Source organism: Oncorhynchus gorbuscha, unplaced genomic scaffold (genome assembly GCF_021184085.1).
Source record: "Oncorhynchus gorbuscha isolate QuinsamMale2020 ecotype Even-year unplaced genomic scaffold, OgorEven_v1.0 Un_scaffold_7773, whole genome shotgun sequence".
Taxonomy (NCBI): Eukaryota; Metazoa; Chordata; class Actinopteri; order Salmoniformes; family Salmonidae; genus Oncorhynchus; species Oncorhynchus gorbuscha.
The window spans coordinates 1-16522 of record NW_025751093.1 but is presented as its reverse complement, the minus strand read 5'-3'; the positions used below and the strand labels follow the sequence as shown (position 1 = coordinate 16522).

The 16522-nt window shown below is 39.6% G+C and overlaps 1 protein-coding gene across 4 annotated transcripts; it reads right to left on the bottom strand.

Moving 5' to 3' along the window:
• Window positions 1–170: 170 nt before the first annotated feature.
• LOC124029810 (NLR family CARD domain-containing protein 3-like) lies at window positions 171–15346 on the bottom strand. Of its 4 annotated transcripts, none has more exons than XM_046341389.1 (9): window positions 15318–15346; window positions 7247–7345; window positions 4417–4533; window positions 3947–4031; window positions 3589–3817; window positions 1422–3219; window positions 932–1105; window positions 651–824; window positions 171–474 (listed from the first exon to the last, which is right to left on the bottom strand). In XM_046341389.1, the coding sequence occupies exons 2-9, from the start codon at window positions 7327–7329 to the stop codon at window positions 417–419; spliced, it is 2718 nt and encodes a 905-aa protein (XP_046197345.1). In that variant the 5' UTR covers window positions 7330–7345; window positions 15318–15346; the 3' UTR covers window positions 171–416. The 4 variants fall into 4 exon arrangements, with proteins under 4 accessions (XP_046197345.1, XP_046197347.1, XP_046197346.1 ...); XM_046341391.1 differs by having other exon boundaries at window positions 1422–3213; XM_046341390.1 differs by lacking the exon at window positions 15318–15346 and adding an exon at window positions 12466–12508.
• Window positions 15347–16522: the final 1176 nt, after the last annotated feature.

Below are 16522 nucleotides of genomic sequence, written 5' to 3'. Positions count from 1 at the left end.
GTTTCTAGGTATCAAAAGGAGAAGTTAAGGTAACTTGAGACTTGTTAAATGATCATATGTTATACTGTATGGTAATATAAAACACACTTATTCCCATTAATTACACACACACACACACACACACACACACACACACACACACACACACACACACACACACACACACACACACACACACACACACACACACACACACACACACACACACACACACACACACACACACACACACACACACACACACACACACACACACACACAGTCAAATCAACTCTTTGTAATCTTTGGTGTCCCTGATTTCTGCTTCTGTAGAACTACAGCTGATATTTAATATGACCAAGTCAGTAATGATGGTGGTCTTTGACTTTGACTTAACTTGAATTAAGACTTATTCTTAGTCATATTCTTCACAGCAGTCAACACTCACATTTTCTAAGTCCAGGTTTCATTCTGTTCTCTCCACCATGTTCCACACTGTAGCGGTAAGCAGAAGAACAGACAGTCATTGAGGGATACACCTTAACTCACACACACACACACACACACACACATACATAACTTTGTCCAAGTGGTGGTCAGAATATTTGTCGTAACCAGCCTGATAAGTCAAACATGTCTGATATGAACATTGACATAAACCCTCTACATACTTGAGTTTCTCCAGTCTGCAGTGTGGATCCTCCAGTCCAGCAGAGAGCAGTCTGACTCCTGAGTCTCCTGGGTGATTGTAGCTCAGGTCCAGCTCTCTCAGGTGTGAGGGGTTTGACTCCAGAGCTGAGACCAGAGAAGCACAGCCTTCCTCTGTGACTAGACAGCCTGACAGCCTGCAAAGAGATCATCATGTAATTGTGACTTTTTCAAATGAAATATAGAAACATGTATAGATCTGGTGAACAGTTATCACTTGTTGACCAACTACAGGAATACTGACCTCAGAGTCTCCAGTTTACAGTGGGGATTCCCCAGTCCAGCAGAGAGCAGCTTCACTCCTGAATCCTTCAGGTCGTTGTTACTCAGATCCAGCTCTCTCAGGTGTGAGGGGTTTGACCTCAGAGCTGAGACCAGAGAAGCACAGCCTTCCTCTGTGACTCCACAGCCTGACAGCCTGACAAAGAGATCATCATGACTTCACAAACACACTGTTAATGTAACACCAGTAGTGTCGAAGGACAATGGCAGATGCATTTGGTTTATTCTCTCAAACGACAAATAGATTCATCTTCCGTCTCCTAGAATTGTATGGTCATATTGTTATACTAATGTGAAAATCCATTAATTTATTGAATATGTTATTAAAAAAAAAGCATTGATTCAGTATGTTATTCAATATAATATTATATACATATTATAATACATATTTTTCTCTAAACTGAATATTTCTTCCTGATGATTAGTTCTTATATGTCATTTTATTTACTCACAGAACAGCTCTGGAGGCTTTGACCACTGGCAGCAGCCTCAGAAGACCTTCCTCTGATCTGGAGTATTTCTTCAGGTCAAACACATCCAGCTCCTTTTCTGAAGTCAGCAACACAAAGACCAGAGCTGACCACTGTGCAGGTGACAGGTTGGGTTTTGAGAGACTTCCTGATCTCAGGTAGCTTTGGATCTCCTCCACTAGAGAATGGTCCTTCAGTTCATTCAGACAGTGGAACAGATTGATGCTCCTCTCTGGAGAGGGATTCTCCCTGATCTTCTCCTTGATGTACTTGACTGTTTCTTCATGGCTCTGTGAGCTGCTTCTTGACTTCGTCAGTAGACCTCGTAAGTGCTTCTGATTGGACTCCAGTGAGAGGCCCAGAAGGAAGCGGAGGAACAGGTCCAGGTTTCCTGTCTCACTTTGTAAGGCTTTATCCACAGCACTCTTGTAGACAGTAACTTCAGTCTTGTCTCTGAACATTGAAGAAAATATATTGGACTTTGTTTGCGGTTTGTCAATTAGATTCTCATTGTTGTTGATGAATGAGAGGAACACATATACAGCAGCCAGAAACTCCTGAATGCTCAGATGAACAAAGCAGTACACCTTGTCCTGGTACAGCCCACATTCCTCTTTAAAGAGCTGTGTGCACAATCCTGAGTACACTGAGGCTTCATTGACATCAATGCCAGCCTCTTTCAGTTCTTCTTCATAGAAAATCAGATTGCCCTTCACAAGCTGTTGAAAAGCCAGTTTTCCCAGTGACAGAATGCTCTCTTTATTCCAGTGTGGACCTGTCTCTTCTTTCCCAAGATACTTTTCATTCTTCTGTTTGGTATGAAACACCACAAGGTGTGTGTACATCTCAGTCAGAGTCTTGGGCATCTCTTCTCTCTTATGTTTCAGCATGTGTTCAAGGACTGTTGCAGAAATCCAACAGAAGACTGGAACGTGGCACATGATGTGGAGGCTCCTTGATGTCTTTATGTGTGAGATGATTCTGCTGGCCAGGTCCTCATCGCTGAATCTCTTCCTGAAGTACTCCTCCTTCTGTGGGTCATTGAACCCTCGTACCTCTGTCACCTGGTCAACACACCATGAAGGGATCTTATTGGCTGCTGCAGGTCGGGTAGTTATCCAGAGGAGAGCAGAGGGAAGCAGATTTCCCTTGATGAGATTTGTCAGCAGAACATCCACTGAGGTTGACTCTGTGACGTCACAACAGATCTTGTTCTTCTGGAAGTCTAGGGGCAGTCGGCACTCATCCAGACCATCAAAGATGAACAGAACTTTGTACTTGTTGTAGATGGAGATTCCTGATTGTTTGGTTTCCACTGAGAAGTGATTGAGAAGTTCAATGAAAGTGTGTTTGTCCTCTTTCATCAAATTCAGCTCCCGGAAAGGGAATGAAAATATAAATTGGACATCCTGATTTGCTATTCCTTCAGCCCAGTCCAGAATGAACTTCTGCACAGAGACTGTTTTTCCAATGCCAGCGACTCCCTTTGTCAGCACAGTTCTGATAGGTTTGTCTTGTCCAGTTAAGGGTTTGAAGATGTCGTTACATTTGATTGCAGTCTCTGGTCTTGCTTGTTTCCTGGTTGTTGTCTCAATCTGTCTCAGCTCATGTTCATTATTAACCTCTCCTGTTCCACCCTCTGTGATGTAGAGCTCTGTGTAGATCTTATTGAGAAGTGTTGGGTTTCCTTGTTTAGCGATCCCCTCAAATATACATTGAAACTTCTTCTTTAGATTAGATTTGAGTTCACGTTGGCAAATCACAGCAAGCTCATCTGAATCTAGAAATAACAGAGGATATTAATATTATGTCTGTTTTAATGCCTACAGTATTGAAGGACTGTTATAAAGTTGTAAATTATAATAATGTATTCTCTAAACTGACTGTATAAATGTGTAAATGTTTTCATAATGCGTTACAGACTGGTGTGACTGATTATATTATTATTGGTATTATTGATGGTATTATTAATGTTCTCTCTCTAAATTAATCACCACAACACATCCCTGCTGCTACTTGATGAGGTCACTAGGTGTTGTGTTAAGGCTGCTACAATATCATTGAATTACACAGCTACTTTAGCTGTACTTTAGCTACAGCTTTTTAAATGTTATAAAACATCATTCAACATGAGGCAGACAGATCTTACTTTTCTCCAGTGTGTCAGCAAGCTCCTTCTGGTTCATTTTCCTCAGGATGTGCAGTGTGATCTTCAGAGCCCCCTCTCTGGCATTGCTCTCCTGCTTCTCATCATCAGCATCCACCACTTCCTTATCCTGCTGCTGACTCTCAAAGCCTTCTGGGAGTTCTGGACTAAGAATCCTCTTGAACATCTTCAGCTCGTTCTTCACAAATGTCATAATTTTCTCTTCAAGCAACTGAAATAAATAAAGTAAATAAGTTAAGCAAGAGACAAAATGCTTTCTCATCAACACATTAATGAATGATTGACAGATCAACTTTACTTGAGGTAAACAAAAACAAATGTACATAACAGGACCACATACACTGAATATGGAGGCCAGGTCTGTTTGATGACTCTGGGAAGACTGACCACTGAGAATCTCTGACTCTGATCTCTCCTGTTGGTTTCTGTGGACAAAACATGAGATTACATCTCCTCATCCAGGAAGTACACGTACACACACACACACACACATACACGCACGCGCGCGCACACACACACACACACACACACACACACACACACACACACACACACACACACACACACACACACACACACACACACACACACACACACACACACACACACACACACACACACACTCACACACACACACACACAGGGAGGGAATGATGTGTTTGTTTAATATTGTTTTAGGACTATGAAAATGGACAAAATGATTAGCCTATGGATTATGAAAACAACAACAATAAATGGGAAAATGGGAGGAGAAATGACTAGAGACAGTGTTGTTTAACTCACTGACCAGGACCCATGAGTTCTTCTTACCTTTGTTCAGTAGAAAAGTCTCCCTCTCTAAACTCTATAGGAGGTTCCATAGACCAGTCACTCTTCATGGACACACAGCTGGGTACAGGGGAGGCTGGTCTCTCCTGCTTGATTGGGCTTCAACACAACAGAGACAAACATTACATCTCTCATCTACTCTGAGCTCAGATGGGGAAACATAAGAAGAGTTTCACAAATAGAACTGACTTCCAGACGTTAGTTAATGGCGCGTGGGTACCTGCTTCTATAAACCAATGAGGAGATGCAGCGCGAACTGCGTCACAAATATAACTGACTTCCAGACGTTAGTTAATGGCGCGAGCAGTGTGTCATTTTTAATGACGAAATTAATTTATCGTCGCGAGCGTTGTAGTCAGTCTGTCAGCCCCGCTAAAAGGCTGGTGTCGTTACTCTGCCTTCTCCGGGGGCATGTTGAGGTAAATTTACTAACCGGGAGGGTTGAATGATGTAATTTATTGGAGGGCTGGAAGACGCACTCTCGGGGTTGTTTACTCACAATATCAGATATTAAGATGAATGTTATAATGAATGTATATTGAGGTTGAGGTTCTGACTAGTGATTATTTACCTGGGGTTCAATACCTGCTATTGAGGCGCTCTGAAAATAATATTCAAAAGTTCGGTCCTTGAACACAGAGAGGTTAAACACTAAAGTTACCGTCCATCTAGTGAAGAGAGGAGAACCGGACAGAGGTGGCCAGCATCCGTCAACGAGAGAGGGAGAAGCCCTCACCGGGATTTAACAGGTGGAAGAAACAACCGGGGAGCTCCATCGGTCCACAAGAAATGCAGACAGCCGGTGATGATGTAGTGGTAGCTATGGTAACTAGGATGCTGCTGGTAGAGTAACTATGGTAACTAGGATGCTGCTGGTAGAGTAGCTAGCTAGCTTACCGAGCTGTACCGACTAGCTAGGATAACTAGGATGCTGCTGGTAGAGTAGCTAGCTAGCTTACCGAGCTGTACCGACTAGCTAGGATAACTAGGATGCTGCTGGTAGAGTAGCTAGCTAGCTTACCGAGCTGTACCGATTGGCTAGCAGGTCGTTCGTCTGTCCCTCGTCTCGATGATGAATCCGGTGAAACACAAATTGAAACAAGGATAGAGAGTGAAAAGGATCTGGCTACACTCACACTGTCCCTCACCGTAAAGAAAAAAGCAAATTGAACAATAAACTTCGGTGTCTCAACACTAACAAACTCCGTCATATTCCCCAAGATCACCTCAGTCCACTCTGCGCGTAACCGGACAATATCCACACCGAACGTGGACGCGGACAGTTCTGTACGGGGACGCGGACAGTTCTGTACGGGGACGCGGACAGTTCTGTACGGGGACGCGGACAGTTCTGTACGGGGACGCGGACAGTTCCAGAACGCGGACATGAGCTGTGCAACACAATAACCTAAACCCAGTCTTTACAGTGGGTTACATTAGTAATATTCATTTTTTTATTATTATGTTTAACAAACATTTTTACAAAATTATAACAATGTTTTGAGATCAAACATTCAGTTTTTTTATAACAATATTTTGAGATCTGGGACCATATACACAAAGTGTCTCAGAGTAGAAAATTGGTCGTATAAGTGCTGAGAATAAAGACATTTTACACTAATGAGTATAAATTACCTAGTTACCTACCCATTACCTAAATTACCTACCCACAAATAATGTTTTTATATTTCTATGTGATCAACCCATAAATAATATAGACCTACATGCAACAGTATGTCTTGTGCTTTTGGCAATGATTTATGTGTAATAATTATCTATATCAAGTAATACCATGTATGTCTGCATACCATTTTGTCTTCATTTTGGCAGATTAATTCAGGCTTATTTCTGAAGATTAACTCAGGTTTTCACCCAGCGGCTAAGGAGTTGGACCTGTGGTTATATGACCTATGGCTGAACGGTGGCTGGTTTGAATCCCGGGCCGGGTGCTGGAAAAAATGGGTGAACTTGTTCTGACCACTGGAGGGCTGCTGGGTTCCCATCCTCAAAACAGGAACCTTTTGGTTATCAGAACTCTACAGGTTCACTGAACCCAAAAATATATATCACTTTTAGTGGTTCCATATATTAATAAACTTTCCATATTTAATTATCTCGCGTAATATGTGTTTGATGAAAATGAACATTGTATGCAATGTTGTAGGCAACATTATTGGCAAGGGACTTGATACCTACTATGCCAAAGATATTTAGAGTTGTTAAACGGGTGTGAAGAGTTGTACATTGCAACGAGTACAGTCAGGGTGCCGTGGAACCCCTGCAGTACCTCCACAGACCCCGGATTGAGAACCCCTGCAGTACCTCCACAGACCCCGGATTGAGAACCCCTGCAGTACCTCCACTGACCCCGGATTGAGAACCCCTGCAGTACCTCCGCAGACCCCAGATTGAGAACCCCTGCAGTACCTCCACTGACCCCGGATTGAGAACCCCTGCAGTACCTCCAGAGACCCCGGATTGAGAACCACTGCAGTACCTCCACAGACCCCGGATTGAGAACCCCTGCAGTACCTCTGCAGACCCCGGATTGAGAACCCCTGCAGTACCTCCGCAGACCCCAGATTGAGAACCCCTGCAGTACCTCCGCAGACCCCGGATTGAGAACCCCTGCAGTACCTCCACAGACCCCGGATTGAGAACCCCTGCAGTACCTCCGCAGACCCCGGATTGAGAACCCCTGATTTAGCAGATGCTCTTATCCAGAACGCTTTACAGTAAGTGCATTCATCTTAAGATAGCTATTTATTTAGGAAATAAACTTAATAAATTCTTCAAACAATTGTCATCTTACCTCTTAGCTTTGGTGTCATGTCCCCTAGAGAGACTCATTTTAGAGGAAGGGCCCCCCTCCTCTCTCTCCCCAGAGAGACTCATTTTAGAGCACTGACCCCTAAACAGAGATCCAACATGTTGATTGTGGTTAACACAGTGACAACTAAACAGAGATACAACATGTTGGTTGTGGTTATTAACACAGTGACAACTAAACAGAGATCCAGCATGTTGGTTGTGGTTAACACAGTGACAACTAAACAGAGATCCAGCATGTTGGTTGTGGTTATTAACACAGTGACAACTAAACAGAGATCCAGCATGTTGGTTGTGGTCATTAACACAGTGACAACTAAACAGAGATCCAGCATGTTGGTTGTGGTTATTAACACAGTGACAACTAAACAGAGATCCAACAGTTAACACAGTGACAACTAAACAGAGATCCAGCATGTTGGTTGTGGTTATTAACACAGTGACAACTAAACAGAGATCCAACATGTTGGTTGTGGTTAACACAGTGACAACTAAACAGAGATCCAGCATGTTGGTTGTGGTTGGTTAACACAGTGACAACTAAACAGAGATCCAACATGTTGGTTGTGGTTAACACAGTGACAACTAAACAGAGATCCAGCATGTTGGTTGTGGTTATTAACACAGTGACAACTAAACAGAGATCCAGCATGTTGGTTGTGGTCATTAACACAGTGACAACTAAACAGAGATCCAGCATGTTGGTTGTGGTTATTAACACAGTGACAACTAAACAGAGATCCAGCATGTTGGTTGTGTTAACACAGTGACAACTAAACAGAGATCCAACATGTTGACAGTGACAACTAAACAGAGATCCAGCATGTTGGTTGTGGTTATTAACACAGTGACAACTAAACAGAGATCCAACATGTTGGTTGTGGTTAACACAGTGACAACTAAACAGAGATCCAACATGTTGGTTGTGGTTATTAACACAGTGACAACTAAACAGAGATCCAGCATGTTGGTTGTGGTTATTAACACAGTGACAACTAAACAGAGATCCAACATGTTGGTTGTGGTTAACACAGTGACAACTAAACAGAGATCCAGCATGTTGGTTGTGGTTAACACAGTGACAACTAAACAGAGATCCAACATGTTGGTTGTGGTTAACACAGTGACAACTAAACAGAGATCCAGCATGTTGGTTGTGGTTATTAACACAGTGACAACTAAACAGAGATCCAGCATGTTGGTTGTGGTTATTAACACAGTGACAACTAAACAGAGATCCAACATGTTGGTTGTGGTTATTAACACAGTGACAACTAAACAGAGATCCAACATGTTGGTTGTGGTTAACACAGTGACAACTAAACAGAGATCCAGCATGTTGGTTGTGGTTATTAACACAGTGACAACTAAACAGAGATCCAGCATGTTGGTTGTGGTTATTAACACAGTGACAACTAAACAGAGATCCAGCATGTTGGTTGTGGTTATTAACACAGTGACAACTAAACAGAGATCCAACATGTTGGTTGTGGTTATTAACACAGTGACAACTAAACAGAGATCCAACATGTTGGTTGTGGTTATTAACACAGTGACAACTAAACAGAGATCCAGCATGTTGGTTGTGGTTAACACAGTGACAACTAAACAGAGATCCAGCATGTTGGTTGTGGTTATTAACACAGTGACAACTAAACAGAGATCCAACATGTTGGTTGTGGTTATTAACACAGTGACAACTAAACAGAGATCCAACATGTTGGTTGTGGTTAACACAGTGACAACTAAACAGAGATCCAGCATGTTGGTTGTGGTTAACACAGTGACAACTAAACAGAGATCCAGCATGTTGGTTGTGGTTATTAACACAGTGACAACTAAACAGAGATCCAGCATGTTGGTTGTGGTTATTAACACAGTGACAACTAAACAGAGATCCAACATGTTGGTTGTGGTTATTAACACAGTGACAACTAAACAGAGATCCAACATGTTGGTTGTGGTTAACACAGTGACAACTAAACAGAGATCCAGCATGTTGGTTGTGGTTAACACAGTGACAACTAAACAGAGATCCAGCATGTTGGTTGTGGTTATTAACACAGTGACAACTAAACAGAGATCCAGCATGTTGGTTGTGGTTAACACAGTGACAACTAAACAGAGATCCAACATGTTGGTTGTGGTTATTAACACAGTGACAACTAAACAGAGATCCAACATGTTGGTTGTGGTTAACACAGTGACAACTAAACAGAGATCCAACATGTTGGTTGTGGTTATTAACACAGTGACAACTAAACAGAGATCCAGCATGTTGGTTGTGGTTAACACAGTGACAACTAAACAGAGATCCAACATGTTGGTTGTGGTTAACACAGTGACAACTAAACAGAGATCCAACATGTTGGTTGTGGTTATTAACACAGTGACAACTAAACAGAGATCCAGCATGTTGGTTGTGGTTATTAACACAGTGACAACTAAACAGAGATCCAACATGTTGGTTGTGGTTATTAACACAGTGACAACTAAACAGAGATCCAGCATGTTGGTTGTGGTTAACACAGTGACAACTAAACAGAGATCCAACATGTTGGTTGTGGTTAACACAGTGACAACTAAACAGAGATCCAACATGTTGGTTGTGGTTAACACAGTGACAACTAAACAGAGATCCAGCATGTTGGTTGTGGTTAACACAGTGACAACTAAACAGAGATCCAGCATGTTGGTTGTGTTTAACACAGTGACAACTAAACAGAGATCCAACATGTTGGTTGTGGTTAACACAGTGACAACTAAACAGAGATCCAGCATGTTGGTTGTGGTTAACACAGTGACAACTAAACAGAGATACAACATGTTGGTTGTGGTTAACACAGTGACAACTAAACAGAGATCCAGCATGTTGGTTGTGGTTATTAACACAGTGACAACTAAACAGAGATCCAGCATGTTGGTTGTGGTTATTAACACAGTGACAACTAAACAGAGATCCAACATGTTGGTTGTGGTTAACACAGTGACAACTAAACAGAGATCCAGCATGTTGGTTGTGGTTATTAACACAGTGACAACTAAACAGAGATCCAGCATGTTGGTTGTGGTTAACACAGTAACAACTAAACAGAGATCCAACATGTTGGTTGTGGTTATTAACACAGTGACAACTAAACAGAGATCCAGCATGTTGGTTGTGGTTATTAACACAGTGACAACTAAACAGAGATCCAACATGTTGGTTGTGGTTAACACAGTGACAACTAAACAGAGATCCAGCATGTTGGTTGTGGTTAACACAGTGACAACTAAACAGAGATCCAACATGTTGGTTGTGGTTAACACAGTGACAACTAAACAGAGATCCAGCATGTTGGTTGTGGTTATTAACACAGTGACAACTAAACAGAGATCCAACATGTTGGTTGTGGTTAACACAGTGACAACTAAACAGAGATCCAACATGTTGGTTGTGGTTATTAACACAGTGACAACTAAACAGAGATCCAACATGTTGGTTGTGGTTATTAACACAGTGACAACTAAACAGAGATACAACATGTTGGTTGTGGTTAACACAGTAATTCTTGAATGTCAATTGTTCTCATTTATTCATTATCTCTTAGAAATAAAACATTTACTAACAGACACATCCAAACAGTCAGGTGATTTAATGCATCACATGAACATGTAGTCCTGATTTATATTTTTCATGTAGTTGTGAAATGACATCTCCATGGTAACTGTCAATAATAATAATAATAATAATAAGTCACTGTTTGTTAAGGTAGTTATAGACAGTACAGCAACAATAATAATAATAATAATAATAATAATAATAATAATAATAATAATAATAATAATAAGCAACAATAATAATAATAATAATAATAATAATAATAATAATAATAATAATAATAATAATAATAATAATAATAAGGCACAATAATAATAATAATAATAATAATAATAATAATAATAATAAGTCAACAATAATAATAATAATAATAATGGGAGTTTGTTAAGGTAGTTCTAGACAGTACAGCAACAATAATAATAATAATAATAATAATAATAATAATAAGTCACTGTTTGTTAAGGTAGTTCTAGACAGTACAGCAACAATATTAACTGTTTGTTAAAGTTATAGACTAGGTTATAATGTTATAATGTAGTAGTCGTTTGTTAGTGATATGTAGATGTTATATTATGTAAAGTAGACTAGGTTATAATGTATAGTATGGGGTTGTTAGTGATATGTAGGTGTTATATTATGTAAAGTAGACTAGGTTATAATGTATAGTAGCGGTTTGTTAGTGATATGTTATATTATGTAAAGTAGGCTAGGTTATAATGTATCATAGTGGGTTGTTAGTGATATGTAGATGTTATATTATGTAAAGTAGACTAGGTTATAATGTATAGTAGTGGGTTGTTAGTGATATGTTATATTATGTAAAGTAGACTAGGTTATAATGTACAGTAGTGGGTTGTTAGTGATATGTTATATTATGTAAAGTAGGCTAGGTTATAATGTATAGTAGTGGGTTGTTAGTGATATGTTATATTATGTAAAGTAGACTAGGTTATAATGTACAGTAGTGGGTTGTTAGTGATATGTAGATGTTATATTATGTAAAGTAGACTAGGTTATAATGTATAGTAGTGGGTTGTTAGTGATATGTTATATTATGTAAAGTAGACTAGGTTATAATGTATAGTAGTGGGTTGTTAGTGATATGTAGATGTTATATTATGTAAAGTAGTCTAGGTTATAATGTATAATAGCAGTTTGTTAGTGATATGCAGATCAAGGTCTACCTCAGCTATAACCTACATATCATAGATGACCAGTCTAAACCTGTTCAGATCAGTTCACATAATGTTACAGTCCTACCAGTAGCAGGACAGAGAATGTACTGTATATAACCTACATATCATAGATGACCAGTCTAAACCTGTTCAGATCAGTTCACAGAGACCATCAGGTTTGTCAGCATGATAAGTGATCATAACTCAAACCTCCTCTGACTATTGAATGTCTGACATCGACTAACCTTATAATAGTGTGTAGAAAGCCAAGACCAACGAGAGTTTGCCCATCTTTCCTACGTCTCAACACATTTATCTGACTTCTAATGTACTGAGAAATATGTGCCACAGTTTCAACAGCCATTTTATAACTGCGTAGGCTACAAACATTCTTTTAATTTCACATGAGGAAATCACATAACTTACAGTCACTGGTGCAGACGCCTGTTTTCTTACAGATGAAATAGCTTTCATAGGCAACTCATTCAACCAGCCTAAACAACAGTAAATAAAAGATGTCAAATGGTCAAAGGAGAACACATGAAAGACAGGTCTTTTGCTACAGATGTAGGATCTTAATTTGAGACAGTTTACTGAAGCAGAAAAATTATGTGGATTATAATTAACATTTTAAAGTGTAAAGTGGAAATGACAAACTTCAGAAGCCTTAGTTTTCCTGCAACAGGGTGATCAAATTCAGATCCTACATCTGTACAGAGATTATGTCTTTATCTGAAAAAGGAAGTTTGAGTTATTAGCAATGAAGTTGCAACTGTCAGCTGCTGTAAACCTAAGTGATTGGATGTTATAGACCCCAATCTGAACAGTTTCTTCCCCGTGGTTATAGCCTTTAGCTCTATGCTCACTCTACCTAGTTCAATATACTGTTGTTCGTAAACTTTGTGCAAACTCTACCGCCTGTATTCTGTCTCTTAATGTTTTCTTTCACTAGCAGCACCATGTCACCATGTTAAATAATGGGTACAGATGTAGGATCTTTCCAACTCTGAGGACATGTCATTGTGATGTCATTTATTACATTTCAACCTGTTGATGAAGGCAACTAGAAGGCTGAACCCAGAAGACAACTCTAAATCAACACTTACTGATATTATCCTAAAATCCTTTCACTCGTATTATTGTGTCTCTTTGTTCAACGGATGTCAGGCAGCCTGTGCTGTTAATATAGTTGAAAACAGCAGGCAGGGAGGTCAACACCCTACAGGCAGCCTGTGCTGTTAATATAGTTGAAAACAGCGGGCAGGGAGGTCAACACCCTACAGGCAGCCTGTGCTGTTAATATAGTTGAAAACAGCAGGCAGGGAGGTCAACACCCTACAGGCAGCCTGTGCTGTTAATATAGTTGAAAACAGCAGGCAGGGAGGTCAACACCCTACAGGCAGCCTGTGATGTTAATATAGTTGAAAACAGCAGGCAGGGAGGTCAACACCCTACAGGCAGCCTGTGATGTTAATATAGTTGAAAACAGTGGACAGGGAGATCAACACCCTGCAGGCAGCCTGTGATGTTAATATAGTTGAAAACAGCAGGCAGGGAGGTAAACACCCTACAGGCAGCCTGTGCTGTTAATATAGTTGAAAACAGCAGGCAGGGAGGTCAACACCCTACAGGCAGCCTGTGATGTTAATATAGTTGAAAACAGCGGGCAGGGAGGTCAACACCCTACAAGCAGCCTGTGCTGTTAATATAGTTGAAAACAGCGGGCAGGGAGGTCAACACCCTACGTATTGCACCAATAGGGTTAACCCACATGGTGGGAATTGTTACCTGGCTCACACAAAAGCATGTCTCAGACACCAATGTAGCAAACAGCGGGGCAGGGAAGTGAACCCAGGTTGCATGTGTTAAAGGTGAATAACCTTACGCATCGCACCATTGGCATCAATTGGATAACTTGGTTGAAATTGTGACGTGGCTCATATAGTGAGGATCACTACACTATAGAGGAACTATGATACAATTACATTATCACATGAAATGTAGAGGGTCACTACACTATAGAGGAACTATGATACAATTACATTATCATATGAAATGTAGAGGATCACTACACTATAGAGGAACTATGATACAATTACATTACCATATGAAATGTTAAATGTAGAACTATAATATATGAATATTGATATATTGAATTTGACTTGACCACGTCCAGTCAGCTCCATGTTGTATGATTAAACTGACACCAACCTGTCTCAGTAGAAGTAGACTGTTAGGAGTGTTTTACTGTCATTCACTATACTAACATTACACCATACATTTAATGTATCTACTGTTAGGAGTGTTTTACTGTCATTCACTATACTAACATTACACCATACATTTAATTTATCTACTGTTAGGAGTGTTGTACTGTCATTCACTATACTAACATTACACCATACATTTAATTTATCTACTGTTAGGAGTGTTTTACTTCCCTATACTAACATTACACCATACATTTAATTTATCTACTGTTAGGAGTGTTTTACTTCCCTATACTAACATTACACCATACATTTAATTTATCTACTGTTAGGAGTGTTTTACTGTCATTCACTATACTAACATTACACCATACATTTAATTTATCTACTGTTAGGAGTGTTTTACTTCCCTATACTAACATTACACCATACATTTAATTTATCTACTTAGGAGTGTTTTACTGTCATTCACTATACTAACATTACACCATACATTTAATTTATCTACTGTTAGGAGTGTTTTACTGTCATTCACTATACTAACATTACACCATACATTTAATTTATCTACTGTTAGGAGTGTTTTACTTCCATTCACTATACTAACATTACACCATACATTTAATTTATCTACTGTTAGGAGTGTTTTACTTCACTATACTAACATTACACCATACATTTAATTTATCTACTGTTAGGAGTGTTTTACATTCACTATACTAACATTACACCATACATTTAATGTATCTACTGTTAGGAGTGTTTTACTTCACATAAAATAACACCACATTTAATGTATCTACTGTTAGGAGTGTTTTACTTCACTATACTAACATTACACCATACATTTAATGTATCTACTGTTAGGAGTGTTTTACTTCACTATACTAAAATAACACCATACATTTAATTTATCTACTGTTAGGAGTGTTTTACTTCACTATACTAACATTACACCATACATTTAATGTATCTACTGTTAGGAGTGTTTTACTTCACTATACTAAAATAACACCATACATTTAATGTCTCTACACACTTTACAATAATCCCTGGCAGGATTCTCACCTTGTAGCCTGAATTCACAACCAGAACATTCCTGTTGACTAGCGCTCTGTATATTCTGATGGGTGAGGCCTGAGCTGGAATGTGAAGCTAACTGAAGTTGGCTAACTTTAGAAAACCAGTATATCTAGCTAGTATCATAGTTTACCCCTCAGGCTACGTTCAGGTTTCAGCATCAGGCAGGTATCAACATGCCGAGTCGTAGACTACAACCTGGGTTGTATTCATTAGTTTACTCCACAGACAACAGTTTTAAAATGTTGCATAAAACATAAACAGTTCTCTAAATGCTGTACAATGTGACCTAAACGGTTTCTGTTGTTTTGTTACGGTGGGCACTAATGAACACACACAACCTGTTTTGAGGAAGTGTAAGTTGTTGTTAGTCTCTCCACAATATTTATTTGTCTCTTTCACACAACAAACCTTCCTGAGTGAAAAGCATTAACAGCAGATTAGAAAGAGAAAATGTTTGTTTGTTGCTTGTTGTGTTATAAGCCTGTTTTGAGAAGACAAGTCTATAGACCTATGATACAGTAGGAGATCACCCTGGTCTATAGACCTAGGAGATCACCCTGGATACAGATACAGTAGGAGATCACCCTGGTCTATAGACCTATGATACAGTAGGAGATCACCCTGGTCTATAGACCTATGATACAGTAGGAGATCACCCTGGTCTATAGACCTATGATACAGTAGGAGATCACCCTGGTCTATAGACCTATGATACAGTACACTCTTAGACGAAAGGGTTCCAAACAGGTCCTCCGTCTGTCCCCATAGGAGACGCTTTTGGGTTCCAGGTAGAACCCTTCTGGCTTCCATGTAGAAACCTCTGTGAAAATGGTTCTTCATGGAACCCAAAGGGTTCTACAAAGGGTTCTCCTATGGGGACAGCCAAAGAACCGTTTTAGATTCTAGATAGTGTTGGAGTGATCACCCTGGGGCACACAGATGGGCACAGAACAAATTCACCCCATGCATCTAATTAATATCAAAAACATTTTAAGGGGAGTAGGACAATATAACACTGTCCACCAGAAATATCATCAACTATATGAACACACATAACAATATCATCAACTATATATGAAATCACAACATATAACAATATCATCAACTATATGAACACACATAACAATATCATCAACTATATGAACACATAACAATATCATCAACTATATGAAAACACATAACAATATCAT